Genomic DNA, 25,348 nt, shown 5'->3' on the forward strand with positions numbered 1-25,348 from the left:
GAGAAAAACAGGCAGAACTGGAAAAAAAGTTCTTTTTGCATTGTTTGCACCTTGTTTTGTTGGGAAATGACATTTTTGATAGTCATTTTGTGTTGTTATGTTTAAAAACAATATTTTGATTTTACAGTAAATTTGATTGCTTATATAGTGAAATTCGGGTATTAATTTCGTTTTTTGATTGAGTTAAGCCTTCCAATTAACATTTTATAGTGTTTTTCTATTTTGTGAAGTTATACTATTGTTTCATAAAAAGGAGAAGATTTGGTACCGTTAAAACAAATATTTGCACCTGTCCTTGGTTAGGAATCTGATATACAGTAGTTGTTGTCTGTTTATGTAGTTCATACATGTTTCTCGTTTCTCGTTTTAATATAGATTAGACCGTTGGTTTTTCTTGTTTGAATGGTTTTACACTAGTAATTTTTGGAAGTTTGAAATTATTTCTGGGATAAATTGATACAAATAGGCATCAATCAAAGCATTCAGAAGATTAAATGAATTTTACTATTAAATATACTTTTCGAAATGTCTTTAAATGGAATCAAAATCAAATTCCTGTGAGAAGTTTCAAGACATATTGTTGTTTGATGCTGCTTTATTTTGAAAACTGGAAATCTTTTATCAATGACAATGTTTTTCCAACTGACAATCAGGTGATCTGTTCTATTATTTCGTTAAATCTCCCCTCTCCCCAATATTTGAGTTACAACTGGAAGTTCTTATCTGCAAATTTGTGATCTGCTCTAAATGGAATTTTATGCATTTTAATTCATCATGTTGAAACATTATTTGAATAGGAAAATAATATTAAATAAAAAATATCTAAAAAATAAATGTGGTAAGAGTACCAATGAGATAACTCTCCATCCAATTAACAATTTATAAAATTTAGACAATACTACAGTTGTCAGGATAGTCATATATGTTTATATCAGACATACATGTAAACAGTAAGCTTAATCTGTTATAAAGCAGGAGCAAATTGTTGCGATTTAAATTATAGAGTCAATTCTAAAAATGTTGTTCTTAATTTAAAAGTCACAGTGAGTTTGTTTTATAACAACGATGACAGAGCCAATTATTATCAAAACAAACCTTAACTTCATTTTGTTCATATATTTATTCATTCATTATATGTATCGATGTACATGTAAATGAACTGTACATGTTTAAACATTTGATTACTGCTCTATATACCCTGGCGGGTAGCTTATTTTATAATGTGACGGACAACTTGGTGTCTTACAACACTTCCCAGGAGCTGGAGGATTTAATGTACAAATCCTTGGTAGGTTCCACTGGGTACACCTGTAACACAATTGACAACATGTAACATCATACAATCATGCAATATACATTTTGTATTTCAGGAACACACACCAAGACGATTAAAGCCTGTCTAGACCTGTTAAAAGTTGTAACTTATAAAAGGGATGGGTTTAGAAGTGAATCTGGTGGTCAATACACTCAACTTGTCATTAAACTTCAAAATAGACTATCCTGAATTGTAAGTATCATATGTTATAATTTTGTGGTTGGTATAACAATCACGCAATTTTGTATTTCTCATATGTCTGTCCGACAAGTATTTTTACCTGTATAAGAGGGGCGAAAGATACCAATGGGATATGTTCATCATAAGTAAAATAGAGACGCCTATATTAGAGATTTCATCACTTCACTTTTCATTAATTTTAAGTTAAATGAATCACACAATCAATTTCAAATAAAATTGGGCCAAAATAATGTATCACAGTGAAATGTCGTCATTTTGTAGATTGAACTACATGTACATGTATGTAAACAAAACGACATTGAGACAAATCATATACGAGACGTCAGGGGTTTCAAAATTCATGGTTAATATTGTTGCTCATTCATTGCTAATTGAAGATTATTGCTACATAGATAAAATTTTCAGTATTTCTACATACAGACTGAACATCCCCTAATAATTGGCAATCATGTCACATCTCTTTATTTAAAAACATTTCTATCAATAACCGAACATGCACAGTAAGTTATAAAACAGATGTAACCTTACATTGAATGGCACACGTAACGTCCAGTAGGTCCATCTTCACAGATGCATTTGTAATCACAACCATCAGTAAAGTGTTCACCTTCCTGATAAGTCTTTCCCTTGTAAAAACAACTATTTATCTGTGCTGTATCAAACAGAATTTAAAAGAAATGAAGCATAAATAACAAATATTTTTCAATTTTATTCACCACGTTATACAGTTATGAGAGCTGACGATGACATTGAAACAACCGACCATTCAATCAGTCAAATATGTTAGTATAGGAGACCATACGATGATACATTGTGTATGTATTTATAAAGGTTACTCGGGAACATGTGTATTTGTTTACTTTTAGCACGTGTGTTCAAATCAAAACATGTTTATGTTTAATTTGATTGGACAATCAGTAAGTTATTACCGGTTTAATTTATATCAATCATGATAACTTCATGCTTGAATTTTAGCGCTAAAATTATAGTATTATAGTCTAGAATTGTCATTCGAGGTTCGCCTATCCGACAGTAAAGTTTCGTTTCCCACCCAACCACCCCTTTTAAGACTGCATAGGAATGTAAATAGACATTTGCGAAAACTCGCATACACCTACGATTAGGATGACGATTACACTTACATGTAACATTTAAACTTTGGTCGTCTCAAAGTGTAAATACAAACTGTCGTTCCAAACCAATGATGATTTTAAATGTTGAACAATTGCGTTTTCAAGCAAAACATGTAACTATAATTAACATATTTAATATGGGTCGTTGTGTTAAACTATAGTTTAAGTATGCCACTCTAAAGTATCTTTATTTGTTTTGGTTTTTTTTTTTCATTTTGAGATGACTCTTTGGTTTTTTTTTAACTGTAATCGTAAGTCTAAAGTGTAATCCTAAGTGTAGACCTAGTTTCCGCAAATGTCTAGACATTTGCGGAAACTGTCATACACCTACGATTAGGATTACAATTACACTTACAGGTAGAATTTAAATCTTGGGCTTTCTCAAAGTGTAAAAATAAACCGTCGATCCAAAACAATGTAACGATAGGGATGTTTTTCTGTAGTTGAACAATTATTTTTTTTCAAATATATTTGCAACAATGTGTTAACATTAATTATTGTATACGGTGTTATCCAAGGTTGAAAATGATTGAGCTGCAATTGTACGAAGTATGATAGAATGAACTAATATTATTTTAGAAATAAATTTAACATGAGACAAAAAATATCGCAATTGTCGTTGCTGTTGGGACAATTGCTGACAAAAAGTCAGCAATACTTTGTGTAAGCTTAAGAAAGGTGCAATCAATAATGGAGCATGTAAGCATGCTTATGCTAAAAAGGTTATCAAAGGTACCAGGATTATAATTTAATACGCCAGACGCACTAAGACATACTTTCTCTTTTATTTTGTTTTAAAGAGAATGAGGAAATACAGCGGACGGGTGTTTTTGAGCTATTTATTCTTCATTAAATTTCACTTGCCGTTCGGTATAATTTTGTCTGCGTTTTTGGTTTCAATAGAAAAAAAATCACAACTATTCGAGACCTCCCCCCCCCCTCCCCAAAAAAAAAACCAGTTATCGACGAACTTTTTTGTGTCGGAAATATATATTTTAGACTGTTCGCCAGACTCAGTTGAAATGTAAAATAGCTGTACTCAAATAGTTAAAACTTTGCTATCTATGTTTTCAACAGCAACAACCAGAAAAAGACAAACAAAAGTTGTTTTTCTTTCATACAATTATTATAAAAAGATCTTGGGAATCATTAAGGTAGCACAATACAAAGATTTTTCACCCCCAATCGGACATCTTTAAACTGATGTAATTCCACTCATCCTCCTTTAAATTTTATAAATGAGGTACCAAAAGAAAGAAGAATAATTAATCTTTCAAATTGTTATAATTTCATTATGATTTAATTATTACATATTAATTAGTTGTTATGTAATTAGTTGCTATATTGTGATGTCCATACTTGAATGACTTTAGCTTCTTTGTTATTCATAGCATCCCAAAATATTTTATAGATCATTGCACAACACAGTTTGACCTCCAAAACTGTGTCGCAGATTTTTCCTATTGTGTTTCATTCTCTCATAAATCTTCAATGAAGTTTGCAACATCAATTCATAAGAAATCACTAAATTCAATTGGGTATACAATTTGTTCTATTGATGTTTTTGGAAATCTGAGTCTTCTTTCTTTTGGTACCTCATTTATAAAATATAAAGAAGGATGAAATGAATTACATCAGTTTAAAGTTATCTGATTGGGAGTTAAAAAATCTTTGTATTGTGCTACCTTAAGTATGGACGTTTTTGTTTCGCGGTGTCGATAATTATCCTCCATGAACATAGGTGAAACTGGTATGCTCGAAACATGAGCTAATTTAACCCCTGTTCCGAGACTGGTACTTTTTTCATGGAATTGTAATATAGAGGGACCTGACGACGCATGGGTCGATCCAGCCATTTTCCAAAGAGGATTCCAACCCAAGGTAAAGGGGAGGAAAGGGGGGGGGGGTTTGGGGGTCCGACCAAATGTCACTAATCAAAAGCATTGATCGGCAAGAAAAGGGGTGTTCCTACCCCGGAACAGCCCGTGATCTCTCACTGCGACGTTGTTCATTTCTACACAAAGTTTATACCCAAATCTATTCAATTGATTGTTAGGGATAAACAAAACTCAAAAGTGTAGCAGGCGAGAAGAAATTGTTAAAAAAATTCACAATCTATCTAAGTCGGTAACGAAACAGTTGCGGATACAAAGTTGTAATCGTGCAGTAGAGTATCATCTGAAAAATATTTATTCGGCTTTGTGCGGTCCTGATGGGAAATCCAGAAAAGCGCTTCGGACAAGCAATTTAACGTGTTGCTTACATTTTGTTTTATATAGAAGACACCATTTGCTATTTTGTATATGTATTGTTGGTTTGTTTTTGTATTTTGAGATGACCCCTTGTTTTTGTCACCTGTAATCGTAAGTCTAAAGTGTAATCCTAGGCATAGGCCTAGTTTCCGCAAATGTCTTGTAACCATTGAGTTTTATCAATGGGAATGTAATTATGTTTAGTTTATGTGGGAGTTACACTAACACAGCACCGAGTTTAGGTCAATGTGAACACGGCCTTTGTTGTAATCGGGTTAAACATAAGTAATATAATATCTAGAATTCTTTTGAAATGATACTTATAATATAACCCACACTTATGTAAAACTAAATAACATACTTGTATTATGCATGTTATGTGTGGCATCACTGCAAGAATTACAAGTTACAGGGCAGAATTTCTTTAGCGTGGGAAAAGAACACACATTCTGATTACAGTTAAACACACTTTCGTCTTGACAGGGTTCTAAAACAAAAGAAAGTAAAGTATTGATTCATTGTTTAAAGGTCAAATTCAAAAGAAAAAAAACCATTAGTTTATGCGATTTGTTTATTTGTTCCCCGACGATTTTGATTTACAACAAATACAGAATAATGTAGGCAAAAAGTAAGCTATAACGACGTTAGTGTTGATTCAAAAAGAAAATATGATGAAACACTAATATTAACTGAGAGACATAAAGTAGTTGCATCTATTTCATTTCAAGATTTATATAAAGACGTGTTTGTGCCACGATCGAGTTGTATATATATATATATATATATATATATATATATATATATATATATATATATATATAAGTACGTCTGAGTCAGTGACAACCCTACAACAGATGTATCCATCGGATCGCCATCAATGATGGTGATACATGGCTGTGTACATAATGTATATACAACTCGTCTAAACATCAACCCAACAATGTTAGATCTGTAAATTTGCTTTCGCAAATTTTTGGTTCTTCCCTCGCCGGGATTCGAACCCATGCTACGGTTGATGTTTAGACGAGTTGTATATACATTATGTACACAGCCATGTATCACCATCATTGATGGCGATCCGATGGATACATCTGTTGTAGAGTTGTCACTGACTCAGACGTACTTATAAATATAATTATATTCTGTGACTGTATATTACATTAATTTGTAGGATCCTTTACTATAGATAATTTAGCTGATCTGTAACAATAACATCTTCATGCCTTATATATCATGTACTGTAGTACGCCGCTAGATTAAAACTGACGTGGAAAGGTAACACATGGCCAGCGAAAGCTCTTATTATGAGAGCCCAGGTGGTCGTGTGGTCTAGCGGGACGGCTGCAGTGCAGGCGATTTGGTGTCACGATATCACAGTAGCATGGGTTCGAATCCCGGCGAGGGAAGAACCAAAAATTTGCGAAAGCAAATTTACAGATCTAACATTGTTGGGTTGATGTTTAGACGAGTTGTATATCCAACAATGTTAGATCTGTAAATTCGCTTTCGCAAATTTTTGGTTCTTCCCTCGCCGGGATTCGAACCCATGCTACTGTGATATCGTGACACCAAATCGCCTGCACTGCAGCCGTCCCGCTAGACCACACGACCACCTGGGCTCTCAAAAAAAGAGCTTTCGCTGGCCGTGTGTTACCTTTCTTCGTCAGTTTTAATCTAGCGGCGTACTACAGTACATGATATATAAGGCATGAAGATGTTATTGTTACAGATCAGCTAAATTATCTATAGTAAAGGATCCTACAAATTAATGTAATATACAGTCACAGAATATAATTATATTTATAAGTACGTCTGAGTCAGTGACAACTCTACAACAGTTGTATCCATCGGATCGCCATCAATGATGGTGATACATGGCTGTGTACATAATGTATATACAACTCGTCTAAACATCAACCCAACAATGTTAGATCTGTAAATTCGCTTTCGCAAATTTTTGGTTCTTCCCTCGCCGGGATTCGAACCCATGCTACTGTGATATCGTGACACCAAATCGCCTGCACTGCAGCCGTCCCGCTAGACCACACGACCACCTGGGCTCTCAAAAAAAGAGCTTTCGCTGGCCGTGTGTTACCTTTCTTCGTCAGTTTTAATCTAGCGGCGTACAGTACATGATATATAAGGTATGAAGATGTTATTGTTACAGATCAACTAAATTATCTATAGTAAAGGATCCTACAAATTAATGTAATATACTGGTATGTATTTGCATACTTATTAAATATCATGTCTTAATATTTTACATAATATAAAATAGTACTATATATATATTAAATATCATGTCTTAATATTTTACATAATATAAAATAGTACTATATATATATATATATATATATAGTACTATTTTATATTATGTAAAATATTAAGACATGATATTTAATAAGTATGCAAATACATACCAGTCTGTGCCAAACGTTTTTAGTGTTTGTCTGACCGAAAGAGAAATTTGCACTTTTATACTGAAAATTGCTGACTGTCCGAATGATTTTTTGACTGACATTTTGTCGGTCAGACAGAGTTTGGGATACACTGACCTACATGTATAGTATTCTATCATTATTTAAATCTTTGGTTCTATAAATGGTAACCACGGATGCGGGTAACAACTTACTGCATATACCACAGGTGAGAGGACAGTACTTCTTGAGATCTGTATGGCTGCAGACATGTGTATCCTGACAATCAATAAATGTAGCGTCAGTACAGTTTGAATGTGATCCAGCCGAAACTGTAAAAAAATGAAAACAACACCTTATAAATTGTATGCTTCCGAAGCGCTTTTCTGGATTCACCTAAATCAGGAACGATAAAAGCCGAGTATTTGAAAGCCCATGATGTATAAGAACCTTAAGACATATACAAAAGTGGGATAAAGCAATATAGAAATAATCAGGAAGTCAAATCATATCATGCCTTATTAATAATTCAATACAGGAAACCTGCAAAGTAACATACGTGTGTTTCGCCATATGTTGGTGAATGCATAAAAACGTACTTCCTAGTTGCTACAGTGTCAGCTATGAAGATCTGAAATGCAGGAGATAGATCACACATTCGAATGATGTATGTCTGTTATATAATTTCACAATTTTTTGACTGCGAGATCCTAATCAGAATCACATTAAGTTATTATATCTGTTTATGTTGATCAGTTATTTTTGTCAATATACCGGATTAATAAACAACTGCCATATATATTGGACGTTTATCTAGCTACAAAGCCAGGTGTAATCGACAGTTTAGTCAATAACACTAAATATAGATAGTAGACAGTGTCTACCCGTCTTTATTTATTTGTAGGTACAGTGGAGATCACTTCTAACCTCTTATAAAATCTGTCAGAACCTGTCAGGAGAACTATTTTAGGACAGTATGTAGAACTGTTAGCCTGACACCTTTTAGACAGTTCTATCTAGAACAGTTCTAACCTAAAACTGATTTGGTCACTTCTACCTAGAACTGATTTTGACAGTTCTACCTAGAACTGATCCCGACAGTTCTACCCTAGAACAGTTTTAGACAGTTCTACCTAGAACTGACCACATATTTGGTCAGTTCTACTTCTATAACAGTTCTACGGTTAGAATTGATTTATAAATTCTACGGCTAGAATTGATTTATAAATTCTAAGGCTAGAATTGATTTATAAATTCTACGGCTAAAATTGATTTATAACTATGATTCTATGGCTAGAATTGATTTATAAATTGTATGGCTAAAATTGATTTAAGAACTCTTTGTATTAAATATATTAAGGCTTCGGCAAAATAGCGATTTATATAGAGTTTTGCTATTTTACCGGTCTTATTTAAGATTTTAAATCAAGTGGTGTGTGTGCCTGTTCCAAATCAGGAGCCTGTTATTCAGTGATTTTCTTTTGTTGACGTGTTACATTAATTATGTTTTTCGTTCATTTTTTGTACATAATTGAGGCCGTTAGTTTTATCATTTGAATTATTTTACTTTTGTCATTCCGGAAGTCGAGATGACTCGTATAACAAAATTATTTGACCTCATTAACCAAATGTAATAACTTGTTTCCCAATCCACTATTATAAATCGTCCGTGTACATTTACGCCAAACATTTTTCATTTTAAAAGGAAAAATAAATTTTCAAATTGCTCTGAAAATTTTAAATGTAGTTGGTTAGAAAAATATAACAAAAATCTATTCAAATCACTTTCGAAAAACCAATTTCTCTATAAGATTTGCAATTTGTTATTCTCATGAAATTACATTTTTGATTTTACGAAGATATTAAGACAAATAACAATAAGTTTGTGTTAAAAATGATTTTATTTTGTCAAAAGTTTTAATATATTTAAACATTTGCATTTGCTTGCTTAGCAAACAAAACATATTTCAATCTCATTCTTAAAAGCAAATATTGAAAATATAAAAATTTAATTTACAATATTAAAAAATGAAAAATGCTCTAACGTGGAGCATTTTTCAATTTGACTTACAATATTGAAAAATGAAAAATGCTCTAGCGTGGAGCATTTTTCAATTTGACTTACAATATTGAAAATGAAAAATGCTCTAGCGTGGAGCATTTTTAATTTGACTTACAATATTGAAAAATAAAAAAATGCTCTGGCGTGGAGCATTTTTCAAATTGACTTCAAATATTGAAAAAATGAAAAATGCTCCAACGCGGAGCATTTTTCAATTTGACGTTTGAAAATGAAAAATAAAAAATGATTCAATTTCTCATTTTGCATTTTACTGTGCAATACTCAAATTTGAAAAATGTTCATTATTTAAATGTTTAATAATGAGAACGAAATGTAATTTGTTTCAATATAGGCGTTTCGAATGTTTCAATTGTTGACACTTTTTATTAAATGTTTTACTATTTCCGTTCTCTTCTTTCTTGTTTTAAGTCAATATATCTTAAAGATCTTTTTAAGGTGTGTGTCACTGTGTGTGTGTGAACTATGTGTGGTATCAACAAATTCCCAACAAGAATGGTACACTGACAAGTACGATAATGACCACAAAAAAAATCATTCTTTCTTTTATATTTATATACCTAGTCGTCTTTGTAGATACATTTTCATATATATCTTTCGATGTAGCAATCTGTCATTCATTGTATATATCTATCTGTCTATCTATCTGAATTTTGTTTTTCTTTGTCTTTTCTTTCTTTGAATTGTCGGGGTCGAAATCTCTAATTCAGTTCTCTCGAAGTGAAAAAGTCTCTTGCCCACATACATGTACATGTTGTAAGAATGGTAGAACTTTTAGACCATTGATGTTTGATTCCACAAATGATACTTGACGGAAGAACACACAAAGACATTTCTCAACACTTGACTTCTATAGGAATCAAGCATGCATCAGCGCGAACAATAAGTCGTTTTTTGTTCTGAAAATGGAATAACTAGCCGATGAGAAGTAGACGAAGGAGTTTTAAACCATATCGTGGCTGAATGTGTCAAACATGTTAGGAAAGAAGGAAAAATATTAGAATATTAGATAGTGTCCATGTCAGTTTCTGTACATGCTCAAGGAGCAGGGTTCGCGGGTGGGGATGGATGGGTGTAGATGTTATATTATTCTGATCACTTCGCTAGTATTTGTCTTCAAATTTGTATTTTTCTGCATTGTATATCATTTCCTAATTTTGAATCTGTTTAATACAAACTTGTTTTTCCCAAGCTTATAATCTTCACAATTCTCGCAGAATATCAAATAAGCAGTATCTTATAAAAGAAAATATGAACTTAGCTTGAATGCATGTAGGTGTGGTAAATGTATATTTCGAAGGATGAATGACTTTTTTATATTTGCTTTTACCGAAACAAAATGTAGCAAAGACTATATCATACATGTAATTATGTGAATAGTATTTCAACAAACATAAAACAGTTCCTATGAGGTTCTGTTTTATGTACATTCTATTACCTTTTATTCAATATGATTTTACATCTTTAATATGTGAAAGCAAAACGAGTATTATAGGACAAATATGTCGACACAAAAAATGGGTCTCAGTCAGTAACAATATTCTTTTGAAATAAAAGTAAGTAAAAAAAACAACCAGATCGACACTGATCGACACACACGTATTCAAAGCCATATGCATCATGTACATGGAACGTATTCTAGGACATTGTAGTTACATTTAAAACATGGTGTGCGCACAGAGTGTGTTATTTTCAGGCTGGACCCACAAACGGTCGGAAAATGATGACAGGCCATTTATCAAGCAAAGAAATCAACGTGTCTGAGGCTAGAGTTGGTAAAGCATTAGCGACAGCAAAAAGCAGTGGCGGGTCAAGAACTTTTCATAAGGGGGAGAGGGGGGCTGACTTACCTACAGGGGGGAGGACTCCAGTCATGCTTTAGTGATTCCCTATATGATTAACCAAATTTTCCCCACAAAAGGGGGGCACCAACGGAAATACATAGTGTTTCAACTTCTGCAATGATGACATTGTAGAGGGCCCTCATGGGGTTTTTGATTATGTGATTACTTGGCCGTTTTTTTAATGATTATTTGATTATTAAGCCAAATATTTCATGATTATTTGATTACCTAGGACTGTATTTTTAGTTTATGATTATTTGATTACTAAAGATAAGCAAATATTTAATGATTATGTGATTATATTGGCAAAAAAATGGTGATTATGTGATTTCTAGGACCCCCCATGAGGGGCCTCATTGTATAATGCACATGGTTGACGCTTCCACAAGGTAAAGAAGTAAGGGACGATATCAAAAGTTCAATGTAGGATAAAAAAAAACATAGTTTTTTAACTGACACCCCCTTTTTTTCTAAACTTAATTTGAGAAAAATTGATTATAAAATATGGAACTATGTAAAATCGATTTTTGATAAACCAAACTCGCAGCAATTTTACAACTCCTCCCCCTCTCCCACCCCAAACTATTTGATTGAAGTTTTTCATCCTACATTCCTTCTGCTTTTGTGACTGTTACCATGATCGGTCATAGATTTTGCGTTTTATTCGGGACATAAAACATCTCTTTTGAATAGCCTTAATTTTTGTTTGCTAGTCAAAAGAAAGGTAAATAAAAAGTTAATATTTAATAGATAAATCTTTTGTCAATGTACAAGTTTTGTGTGTGTGTGTAAAAATCGTCTTCTATCGAGTCATGTCGCTTTTTTCTTATATATCATTATCTTGGTAGCGTTCTTTACTACTCCCAAATAGCATGACAGAGACTTGAACCCTACTAATATTCTAAAACAGTAACTTTCTTTTTCTGTACCTGCCTACTAGTATCCCAAGCTATTGATTTGTATATTTGTATGAATGTATTACAGTTGTGGTCCTTTGTCCAATTTATTGTCATCTATAACTTATTTTTACATCGTTTTATTAAAATCTTTTTTTTTTCGTTTCTTTTATTGTTTCGATTTTTGGGTTTGTTCGTGCTAATTTCCTATAATAATGATGATAACAAACGAAAAGTTATAATTAGTTTATTTCGCTTCGTCTACCTATTTTTTGTTTCGCAACCAACAGTCAATCAATCCAGCACTTAATTATTTGTTACAAATGTACATAATGGTCCTTTCATATTTTTTTATAATTATCATTTTTCTGCAGGGAACTATGTTTTGGAATATTGTTTCATATCATTTTGTAAAGTTATTTTTTCTCTTTTTCTCGAATGAATTGTATTGTTTTAAATTTTTCATTTTGGAATCTTTTGTAGCTTGCTGTGCGGTATTGGTTTTCATCAATGTTGAAGACTGTACTATGAATTATACTTGCTTACTTCATCATCATTTAATGTCTTGTGAAAAAAAGTGTCTGTGGCAATCATACCACATCTTTTATTTATGAAATTATGAATAAAACAAACACTAGTATTTGTCAGTTCAGTTACAAAGCATGCTATTCACGAATCGAGTAAATGAATAAACGGAGAGCGCGCGGCAGCTGTATATATTTTCATGTGCCATACATGCTATATATATATATATATATATATATATATATATATATATATATATATATATATATATATATATATATATATATATATATATATGAATTTTTATAAATGTACATGTATCAATTGGTGATGTTTTTTGTACTTGCTATTGAGGAAACTCAGAAAAAATAAGATTGCAACGTTTCTTCGGTATTGATTATGTTCATTGATTTTTTTTTTAATTTGGGACCTCAGGATTTCATGTTTTTCGGAATCAGGACCCCTCCGACCCCCCCCCCCCCCTCAACATAATATCAATGATTGGTAAAGAAGGCGAGAGACTTCAGCGTGTGCTCTCTTGTCATAATTTGAAATAATTTAAATAATTTGATTTAAACATTTACCGATATTGCCTCTTTGTTGATACTACTATTTTTTGTGTAGCTCGTCCTCTCCCATTTTATATTCGTTATGTAAACAGAAAGTCACAACTGGTTTTTTTTTACAGGGATCACGAAACTTTAATCCTGTTCCATATCATGCTGATAATTGTGGGCATAAAATCCATCTTGATCAAAATGAATCTTGCAAGTAGCCCTCGGAATATACAGTGGGGTGATGTTGAGGTTACAAAAAGGGGATGTTGGATATAGGATTATAAAAATTTGGGTAGTGAAATCAAGGGGACAACAAAGGTGGGATCTGGAGAACAAAAAAAAAAAAGGAATTTAGGAAAAGGCGCACACCGAGTCACTAAGATTTTAGTGCTGTTTATTTTTTTTGGAGGGGGAGGAGGGGCGGGAATTATGGGAAGATCTCCCGTCTCTGACTCGAAACATGGATAATTTTATGTCAAGGGTTTTATAAGTCTCCCTGACGGCTTCAGGCAAAATAATTTTGTATCTCCTATCTTTTTAAATAGACAATACCCTTTTCTAAAATTGAGAATGGAAATGGGGAATGTGTCAAAGAGACAACAACCCGACAATAGAACAGACAACATCAGAAGATCATCAATAGGTGTTCAATACAGCGAGAAACTTCCGCACACGGAGGCGTCCTTCAGCTTGCCCCTAAACAAATATATATATACTAGTTCAGTGATAATGGACGTCATGCTAAACAAATTAAACACAAAAAACTAAAATTAAAAATAATTCAAGACTAACAAAGGTCAGATGCTCCTGACTTGGGACAGGCGAAAAAATACGGTGGGGTTAAACATGTTTTTGAAACCTCAACCCTCCCCCTTTACCTCTGAACAATGTAGAAAAGTTAACGCATAACCATATGCACAGTAAAATTCAGTTCAAGAGAAGTCCGAGTCCGATGTCAGAAGAGGTAACAAAAGAAAATAAACAAAATGACAATAATACATAAATAACTACAGACTACTAGCAGTTACTGACATGCCAGCTCCAGACCTCAATTAAACTTATTGAAAGAGTATGTCTTCATCATAGGAATACAAGGCAACTTCCGTAAGGGGTTCAGTATTATACACATAAAATATTTAAGAGAAGAACATAACCCGTGTCATGCCAACAAATGGTTTTGTAATAAATGTGTTTAATTTTGATGTGAAGACCCTATAAGTGAATCAATATTAAAGCCAAAATATGAAAACTTGAATGACCTGACAACAGTATCGTAACTATATTCCTTCTTAATAAGTCTGTTTAAAGGTCTTGTTATCTTTTAATGTTCCTTGTTGTCGTTTGTCGAAGTGATTCATTAGTGTTTCTCGTTCTGTATATAGATTAGACCGGGGGACACTTTGTAGCTTATTGTTTGGTGTGAACCAAGACTCTGTGTTGAAAACCGAACTTTGACCTATAATGGTTTTTATTCTAAAAATTGTGACTTAGAAGGCGAGCTGTGTCATTGGTACTCATACCACATCCTCTTATATCTAGAGAAACGTAAACAAGCTTCACATTTGAAGTTCATTTTTAACTGAAATGCCACCTAACGTTCATTCCAAATAATAGAGAAATCTCTCTCAAAATGAACAAAGTGATCAGCAATATCAGTCTCAAACCTATTTTGACTATACATTTACCAAATAAACCATTCAATAAAAATAAAAGACCACAGGAACAATTAAACACTTAAATTTTCAAAACTTGTCTCCTAGAGAAAGTCGTATCTAATTCCGCCAAGCACTGACTCAAATGTCTGCTTCATTCCTGATTAGTTTTTCCCAAATTATGTATTTCAATTAAAAACAGAAAAATTGCTGTAAAATTCAACATCGACCTCGCGGGACCAAAATTTCGCATGGGTAATTCTGATTGAGATTCGGAGATGTGGACCACAGCTTGTTCTAGTTGTAAACAAAGACGATGGATGCCAAATGTTAAAGCAATTGATATCTAAATAGCTAAGTAAATACCAACCAAAAAAAAAAAAAGCTTAAAAAATATATAATTAATTTTATCTAGTTAAGAAATGGAGCATTCAATGACTTCCAAAATAAGCCGTATTTAGAAGGAATATGGCATATTCATCAACCTTATACAGGGAGACTGTGAAAAGAACAGCTTTCCTAGGTGTTAATACTATTCTGTAGTTGAGTGCTTTATAGGGCATATTGTAATTGCTTTCAGCTATGCATAATCCTTTGTAAGGCCACAACTAATACGTGTTATGAAGAACGGGCATGATTATGCTTTGATCATTATAGAAGTATGTTGCTTGGATCTTATATAATAAATGTACATTAACTTTTTAAAGAAGTTTACAAATGTTTTGCAACGATGCAAATACTAATCTTGGGAGTAAAAATAAATATCTCTATCAATGAATTCAACATACCAATATCTATTTCATTTAACAAATATATAGAAAATACTTTAAGTTAGTTAACCTGAATGTAAATAACATAATAGGGAAAATGAAATTCATGGTTTTAAACAAGGAAAATAACAATTGCATAATAATCCTAAGCCACATCACAAAATTTTGCTGGTGCGTTGTTGTTCTCCTATCTTTTCGGGGTTAGATAACAAATGTGTATTTACGGGTTCACACATACACACATGTGTATTATATTTAAAGCATAAAAACAAAATTTCTAAAGTGTAAACAATGAATGAAAAAATAATTTGATTATCTATTTTCCAATATCTTTTATATCAATTTCTTAATCCTTTTTAGAGCATTTTTCATTTTGTCACACGAGTACAAAAAATGAAAAATGCTACACACAAAAACATTTTCATTTTTGAGAAAATTTTCTAAAAATGAAAATTTAACCAATGGGGCATGTTTCATTTTTCAATATTTCAAGACTAATTGAAAAATGCTCCACGTTGGAGCATTTTTCATTTTTCAAATTTGAAAGACAAATTGAAAAATGCTCCACGTTGGAGCATTTTCATTTTTCAATTTTTAAAGTAAAATTGAAAAATGCTCCACGTTAGTTCATTTTTCAATTTTTTAAGGCAAATTGAAAAATGCTTAAGGTTAACAATTTCAATATTGTGTTCTTAAGAAGGAGATTGAAATTTTTTCTTAAACTATCAAATTCAAATGTTTTAATTTATTCAAAATGCTGATAAAATGAATTTTTTTTAACACAAACTTATAATTACTTTTTATATTATCCTCTTGGAATCAAATGATGTAATCTCATGAAAATAACAAAATTCAAATCTCATAACGAAAGTGAATTTTAAGAAGTGACTTCAACAAATTTTTGTTACATTTATCAAGCAAATTAACTTTAAAATTTGTAGAGTATTTTGAAAAATCTATATTTCAGTTTAAAATGAAAAATGTTTGGCGTAAATATACACGGTCTTCGAAGCTTTGTAATCGTAAATAAATAAAAGATAAAAGACTTTTATAGCTGATATGCAATTTGATTTCTTTAATTTCATCAGGATGAATACAATGATCTCATGCATTAAATGATATCTCCAAAACAGCACCAACGGTTGTGTTACGTACCAAGCGTACCTGATACGTAGCAAATCGGGAATCCTTTATTGTGTGACGGGTTGGTCTGCGCATAAATTAGTCGTGCTTGCTGAGGAGTATTGACTTAAACTCCTTGGTTGTAGTGACGCACACCACAGAGTCCTCTAGATGGTTCCAACCTACATGTACTGCAGTGCGCACAAAGATGGAGTTTTTGAACTGGTCGGTCTTACTATTAGAAACTACATGTATGACCGTACGGTTGTTGTTGCGGATTTCTTGGTCTATAATGTTCTCAGTTACAAACGTATTATATGTTGTACTCTTATTTGTCGTTTGGTTTGTTGAAGAAGGCAAAGAAGAATGATTGATTTTGTTTATAGCTTAACGTCAAGGAGCAAATATTTCATTCATGTTCAGATCGAGTATATTTTTCTAACGTCCCAGACTTCCAGATATCATTTATAATCGTTATGGATAAGTCTTGCTAAACTGATGAGATTGTGCAAATGTACATAGTTTTTGACTTGAGTTAAACAACACGTATTTCATCCACTGTACAATTTTCGTCTTAAATCATGAATATAAATCCAAGGCAAACAACACGAACAAGGTAAATTACCATTAAAATTCCATGAATTAAATGCAGAGTTATATTTAAGGAAGAAACTGTTAAAAACGGGGAACGAAGCAACGTAAACCACGATGTTTATGTGCAATCATATAAAATATTTCTCCGATGAGTTAGATAACCTCTCTATCCGCTTCGATATTTGTACATGTAACGTTTGATCAGTTAAAATATAGACAATCTGCTATTATACAGTAAAGTAATTGGAACAGATTTTTTTCTTCTAAATTTTAAGATGCCCTTACTGCATTGACGTCATTTAGAACTGTTCTACAGTCCTGACTGATTTAGTCAGTTCTGCTGACAGTTCTACGGTTAGAACTGATTTGGACAGTTCTACCCTAGAACTGATCCTGACAGTTTTAGACAGTTCTACCCTACAACTGACATTGACAGTTCCACCTAGAACTGATTTAGTCAGACTGATTCTGACAGTTCTACTTAGAACAGTTCTAGGTAGGACTGTTCTAGGACAATTTAGAACAGTTCTATGACAGATTATTGTGACAGATCTAATGAGAGGTTAGAAGTGATCTCCACTGAATATACAAAATAAAAATACAATTTAACAAAAAATCTCAATCATTTGCTTTCTAATACTACTTTTCATGGACCAGTTACTTTGTTTGCGGAACATATTTTGTTACCAATATCCGTTCTTTTGTTCCCCATAAAAGTTATGGTGAAGAAAAATGTATTTTTACAGGTATGCTACATCACTATTCGTCGTTTATAATTGAGCGGCAACGACACATGAGATTCATCTTACATTCTTTTATTTGAATAAACGTATGGTTGATGATGTCAAATGCATCCACACGTTTTTCTTAATTCGTAATCATTGAATAAAACGAATATAAGCATTCACAATCGGTACGCTGGTATATTGGTTTGTGGTAAATACGTTTCTTTATATTATCTGAATGATTTTATGCAGATCACTCTAATCATTAACCTGTAACATGGAAGGACTTTTTGATTCTCAACATGATTTTTAACTGCACCTGGAACCTTACTATACCAACACTAATTTTAAATTAACTGGACACTTGCACCAGTAAGTTGTTCGTGAATGGAATTTTCGTTTTCAAGTATTATAAGTACGTCCTATAGTTTTGAAACAAGTATTTCCTGCAATGTCCTGCAGTGAGTAGAATATTTTCATTTACATCCTGACTTGGAAAAAGTTATTTTATTCCAATTATTAACTGGCCAAAGTGTTCATTTTCAAAATAATAATCCCCATTATAAGGATGTTAATGTCAAGATGAATTTTATTTTCGTTTTGATTATCAATCAAATATGTAAAAGTATTTTCATTGGCATTTATTGAACTACAATGAAAGTATAATAAGTCACAGTGGAGAAAAACATTCAATTTTCAACTGATTTTTATAGTTCGTTCTTATGTTATACCGCTGTCACAGGTTAGGGGGAGGGTTGGGATCCCGCTAACATGTTTAACCCCGCCACATTATTTATGTATGTGCCTGTCCCAAATCAGCAGCCTGTAATTCAGTGGTTGTCGTTTGTTTATTTATGTGTTACATATTTGTTTTTCATTAATTTTTTTACATAAATCAGTCATTTCAAAAAAATGTACATTTTTCGGTTATTGTCTATTGTCTGTTTTATTTGTAAGTTTGACATATTTTTTTCAATTTAACATAAGAGTTTACATATTGTGCAAGATAGTACATGCAAATATTAGTGTGCAAAAAGTTTCATATTATTTTTATATTCGTTGAAGTATGAAAATTCACCAATTTCCATGCGTTCATTTTTGATAAATAACATTTGCATTCAAATTATCTGTACATAAAACTGCATTTAAAGGTAAACAGAATGATTTTTCCTCATTTAGTAACATCATAATTAAAAATAAATAACTTTCCATGTTTCAAATCATGACAACTTTTATTCCACAGTCACTGGAATGTCTGTTCATCAATATTTGTCCTTCCTGTTACTATTTATTTATTTACGGAATAAAACTAGTTTCTCCCTCAAATATCGGCGGTTTTTTATGGTGACGTCGTAGGCGTGGATACAGGACGTAACGACATGGTGAAATTTTTTATGTGGAAAGATTTTGGTCATCAGAATCAAAAGATCGGTAGGTATTGATGTATGAGTACCTTTTTATTATGTCTTTAATGTTACCAGTTGATAGATAATTTTTAATTGCATAAGACTAATGAAACGCTTGTTACCGTAACTTAGGCATGGGCCGGAAGTATAAAAACACTACATCAATTATTAGGGAGCGACTATTATAAAACCAATTTAAGTTATGTACTAATTTTTCCATCCTGTTACTGTCCTTCCTGTTACAAAGACAGTGGTAACAGGAGGGACAAAAATGGTAACAGGATAGACATACTTTGTAAGAAAACTCAAAATGCCTCTTACATTATCGCAAATAAATTGTTACACATATTTCTTACCGTACGGTATATTAATTCATAAAATGTACATTTGTATTGAGGTATTTCTAGAACAAGTCAAGTGCTACCTTGACTGGTAACAGGATGGACAAAATTATTAATTGTGCAACTATTATTTAGAATTCAGTTGCCGATAATATTGTACAGCTATTATTCAAGCGTGTCATATAGAATACGCATTGTTTCTTTTCAATACTCTTGAATGCTTTACCCTTTGCGATTTGTACTTAAATGTTTTCTTTAGTAGCTGAACCTAATTTGGTTCATTTTGTTCCTTGATGTGTTATTTTGTTCTGCTTGGGTTGTAAAACTATCATTATCATATTTTGCCAACTTTTGTACTGGTTTCTTAGAGATATGATACTTTCTCGTTACAGGCAAATAGAGATACAGACCAAATAGAGATACAGACCTTGCGAGACGACAGCAACTCATGACACAAAAGAATGTCTTTTATTCAAAAAAAAGGGGGGCTGCCCTATTCATAAAATAACAATGTGAAAATCCCTTCTCCGTCACATATATATTTCACAGCTACCACTATCATACTTAAATGAGATGATATTAGGTGATACAAATATTAGAACACCAATTTTAGTCTACAGTTGGCGCACATCATGTACGTATGGGTCGACCCATTAATTGATATAAGAATTTCTACCCATTGATTTATTGCCTTCTTAAAGTTGCAGGTCATTGATATATTTGCCATTCCAAATATAAATACGCACACCAGCGGCAAATCTGTGTGTATTATTAATTTTTATAATTTTTATAATGACATACCCCCCTTTTTTTGGACGCCTCCGTGCTTTTCTTTGCCAAAATCATTGAGAGACGCTGCTACAACTTCCAGAATATTGGCTATCATTCCGAATCCAAATAAAATCATAACCTCTTCGTGAACTTATGGAGATGATCCAAAAATCCAAGAATGACAAGCCTTCAGTGTTAAAATGTGTCAGAAACTAGATACATGTATATCAGAATCATTGACAATAAGAAAAAAATAATTTGAATTCTCGTTCAGTTGTATTGTTGTGTTCTTTAAATTGTCCTCATGTTTTTAAACATATGAAACTAGTTTTGCTTTTTACGCCTATATATCTTCAACCTTCTCTAAGACGGAACGATGGGTGGTTGTTCTGGTGATTGATAAACCTCCAGTGGACACTTAAAGGCATATTCAGAAAAAAAATATGATAAATAAATAAGAACCAACATGCTGAACTTTGTCTTAAAAGAAATAGTTCACAGAAAGGCATGTCATCTTATGTACTGGTTTTTACGACTTGCGGCAACCAAATCTTACTTCATACTTCATACAAAAAACACCAATACTAATTTTTTATTTGTTTTTGTTTTGTTTTGTTTGTTTAACCCGGACAGGGTTGATACACGTATAAATGGTTCGTGTATAATGTTTAGATACTTATATCTCCCGTTCGTATCCCTATGAAATTCAAAATCCAGTTTTCGTTATTGATTTTCGTGACCCAAATTATGTTTTGTCTCTACTGTTACCACTTTGTCCTCCCTGTTACTGCCTTTGTTCGTTCCTGTTACCCCAAAAAATGTGTAAAATAATTTTTACAATCAACATAACTGATCTATTGACTAAGTTTCCAGTTAGTATAATTGAAAAGGGACATAATAGTAAATTTTCAATGCCACTGTCTCCACAATATTTTTTTAAGAGTGTTTGAAAAATAAGAAATGTGATGATTTTCCTGAACGTACCGACTATCTGCAGATTTTTTTGGGTAATCTACATAAATGATAAATGTAAATGTGATTTCAAATGAACACTGCTATGCAAAGGTGAGCCACACTTTTCATTGGATATTTTCTTTTCTATTATCACTTTTGCTATCAGTTAAAAAAAAGTAACAGGATGGACAAAATCTGACACAAGCTGGCACACAATTTTAAAATAAAATTTTCTCAGGTGTTGGTAAGATTGCATATTTTGAAAAAATATTAACAAATCAATATGCTATTGGTTTTTTAAATTAATTTGCATTTATTTTAACTTTTTTTTTGGAAAAGTTCAGATTCCGAATTTGTACTTTATTTTGAAATGACTGAAATAAGACCGTTAGTTTTCTCGTTTGAATATTTTTACATTGTCTTATCGGGGCCTATTATAGCTGACTATGCGGTATGGGCTTTGCTCATTGTTGAAGGCCGTACGGTGACCTATAGTTGTTAATGTCTGTGTCATTTTTGTCTTTTGTGGATAGTTGTATCATTGGCAATCATACCATATCTTCTTTTTTATAATACTAAATAGTATGTATTCCTAGAGCGGAACTGTCTGTCTTTTATAATTTCGTGTGGCGTTTTTTTTTTCTTCTCGCGCATCGAACGACAATTCAAGCCTTCAGTTTGTATAACGATTTTTACAATGTGTGCCGATGATGTGTTGTGACCACTGTCTAATGTAATGGGGGAGGTAGAGCTATCCCAAACCTGTTTAACTCCGCCTAGTTATTTATGTGCCTGTTCAAAATCGAGAGCCTGGATGTAGGGGTTTTCCTATGTTGCTATCCGCCATGTTTGTATTAGAATTTTAGCATCAAACAGACATTTTGTTTCCCGTTCGGATCTTCTTTTTAGATTTTTTGTTATAACATACTATAGTATACGTTCTTAGTTTTGATAATTGTTGAAGGATTACGCTGATTAATGTTTACTATTAGTCTCTGTCAAATGCTATATATAGAGTAAGTACAAAAACGTAAGAAAGTGACTTTTTTGTACGAAATTTATCCGTAAAGATTTTTTTATTATTTAATTTAAGGGAAATATAGTTTTAGTTTAAGTATGATATAAAATACACAAACCTGAAGCACCTGCAGAAACTACTGTAAACAAGAACACATGTATATGCATCATGTTGTTACGAAATCCTGATTTGTTATTTAGATTATTAATACAGTCTACACAAATCAAATTTCTTATCTGAAGATTTTACAACATGTTTACAAACGGTACTTTCGATAGCAAAGGTTAAGTTTTCAATACATTACAGTCACGATCGACACCTACAGTTTACAAAAGAAAAATTGTGGTCGTATCAAAGATAAAATCATTTAGGAATAACTTAATATATAATTTTTCGATTTAACGGTAAAGGAATTGTTATTGAATAGCAACATGCACTGCAATAGATTTATATCCGAATTCCATTTGTTTACACATATATTAATATAATAACATATACGGTACCGATTTTTCTGCACCGGAAAATAAATATTTAGATGTTTGAATCTTTCGTGTCTAATGTCCGCACACATGACAAGAGTGACTAATTAGGTGTTTATGAGTATATTAAAGCACACTTGATGATGTTGATGTACACATCCAATGCAGATAATGTTACGAGCTTTTGATTTTAAAGCTTAAACGCAAAGTCCCATCGCAATTTTCATGGTACCCACCTTAATCATGATAATGGTAAGGAGTTTTCGTGATGGTAGAGAATCAATTTGGAACCAATTTATCATACAACAATACAGGAGCACCGGGAATGGAGATTATATCCATGAACTTGAACATTATCATAAAAAAGAAGATGTGGTATGATTGAAAATGAGACAACTCTCCACAAGAGACCAACATGACACAGAATTTAACAATTATAGGTCACTGTACGACCTTCAACAATGAGCAAAGCCCATACCGCATAGTCAGCTATAAAGGCCCGAAATGACAATGTAAATCAATTCAAACGAGAAAACAAACGGCCTTTTTTATATAAAAGAATGACAAAAAAAACCAAATATATTAGTAGAGAGTCTGTTTAACTGAAGACTAAAACGGTTGACGCATGTTGTCCCATCGTTAAACTTAAATAAAAGAGTGAGCTATTTATACTCTAAATGTATGATGTCTCTAGTCTGGTCAAATGGTCAGAGTGTCCTTACTTAATTAAACGATAAATTGTTGAAATTAGATAACATGTTTTCACGTGCAGAGAAATTTCACTTATGACCAATGCATGATTTCATCTTTCTTATTGGTAAATGATCTTGCGGGTCAGCACGAGTTCACGTGTAACTGCATTGTGGTCACTTCCATTTATCATCAACATTTGATGTGTTAACTTGTGATTCTTATCAAACAATTTGTTCAAAATTCCCACCCACATACCTCCCTTAATGTTATTATGGCCATAAGTTATCTTTTGAAGTAGATACATGTATGTATATGTTTATTTATGGGGCAGATTTTTCTCACCACCTTTGCTATTTTTTATGTCATTTATTCAAATGATATGATATTACTTGATGTAATTTCGTATTAATTATGTATTATTATTTCATATTAAATATGAACTTTTATGTCAAATGTTATTTTTTGCATTTTAAGATTTTGAATAAATGACCTTTTTTCGTCAGTTTAGTTTTTATGTCATATAGCAAATCAAGCTCAGACTCTGGCATGTGTATACATAGTATGCTTATGGTATCTAGCTGTCCGTCTTAAAAAATATTTGTAAAATAGTATTGAAGCGTAGTTAATGATAACATTGGCATTAAAAATAACAAAAAATGTATGAAAAAAAATGTTTTATCTAACCAAAATTTTTATAACAAAATGAAGTGTTTTTTGTACAAAAAAATGTATTTTACAACTTTCACTGTAGTCGAACTTTACAATGTCAGTCATTTCAAAATTAATCTTTAGATGTTTGTTCACATCATGGTTGATCGTTATACGCCAAAGAATTAGTACTTTGTGCGCAGCCGCCATTCAAACGGATAATCGCATCTTAACGTCTTCTGATCCCTGCCAGAAGTCGACTAACTTGTTTCTAAAGGTAGCAGCAACCATTCCTGAAGGGTATTGTTTAGGTCATGACGTGTTTGAACTGGGGTGACCTTTCGTGCACTTTACGCCCAATAGTGTCCTATACATGCTCGATATGGTTCAAATTCGGGCTACGATCAGGCCAAGGAAGATAAACCGAAATCCATTAGCACAATGGATCTTTCTCTACTATGCTAACTTCCAACTTTAGCGAGCTCTGTACTATATTAGATACGGACAACTGTGTGTATGTTCGTAGGCAAAGGTCCCCGAAATGGTCTTATCGTACGATAACCAGTAGCGATGAGCCGATCTCGAACAGTTCTTGTTTAAAGGCTCTTGTATGGTCATCACTCTCTTTTTAGGATTGTATTGTTTACAATGGGTTTTCTTCTGACCAACTTTCATTATGCTTGATTTTCTGTAGCAGATGTTATAGGGGGTCTTCTTGATCTCGTAGGTCTTTAACATTGTCTGTTGCCTGATTTTTATTCTCAAAACGACTTATAGTGGAATGGTGATGACCAACAATACCTGCAATTGTCACAGCGACATACCTGCTTCTCTTATGCTGATTATCTGCCATCTTGCTGCAGTTATGAGTTGTGGATGAGCAATTATAAGGTGTCAATCACATATCTTTATAAACTTGGTTATTTAAAGTGTTGAAAACAATAAGGATAAAAAC

At 32.5% G+C, this 25,348-nt stretch overlaps 1 protein-coding gene across 1 annotated transcript; it reads right to left on the reverse strand.

Annotated features, from left to right (window-relative positions):
* Positions 1-1,101: 1,101 nt before the first annotated feature.
* Positions 1,102-22,850, reverse strand: LOC143079983 (uncharacterized). The gene is made up of 5 exons (XM_076255614.1): positions 22,692-22,850; positions 7,534-7,650; positions 5,263-5,388; positions 2,045-2,168; positions 1,102-1,308 (listed from the first exon to the last, which is right to left on the reverse strand). Exons 1-5 carry the CDS (start codon positions 22,741-22,743, stop codon positions 1,182-1,184), a joined length of 546 nt encoding a protein of 181 aa, XP_076111729.1. The 5' UTR covers positions 22,744-22,850; the 3' UTR covers positions 1,102-1,181.
* Between the last annotated feature and the right edge of the window lie 2,498 nt (positions 22,851-25,348).

This window comes from Mytilus galloprovincialis, chromosome 6 (genome assembly GCF_965363235.1).
Source record: "Mytilus galloprovincialis chromosome 6, xbMytGall1.hap1.1, whole genome shotgun sequence".
NCBI lineage: Eukaryota > Metazoa > Mollusca > Bivalvia > Mytilida > Mytilidae > Mytilus > Mytilus galloprovincialis.

Excerpts from the sequence above, each read along its gene's own strand:
- LOC143079983 (XM_076255614.1), bottom strand. The coding sequence starts at position 22,743 with ATGATGCATATACATGTGTTCTTGTTTACAGTAGTTTCTGCAGGTGCT. Across the intron at positions 2,169-5,262 it reads ACATAACATGCATAATACAA|CACAGATAAATAGTTGTTTT; the intron begins GTATGTTATTTA and ends TGTTTGATACAG. Across the intron at positions 1,309-2,044 it reads CGTTACGTGTGCCATTCAAT|GTGTACCCAGTGGAACCTAC; the intron begins GTAAGGTTACAT and ends ATTGTGTTACAG.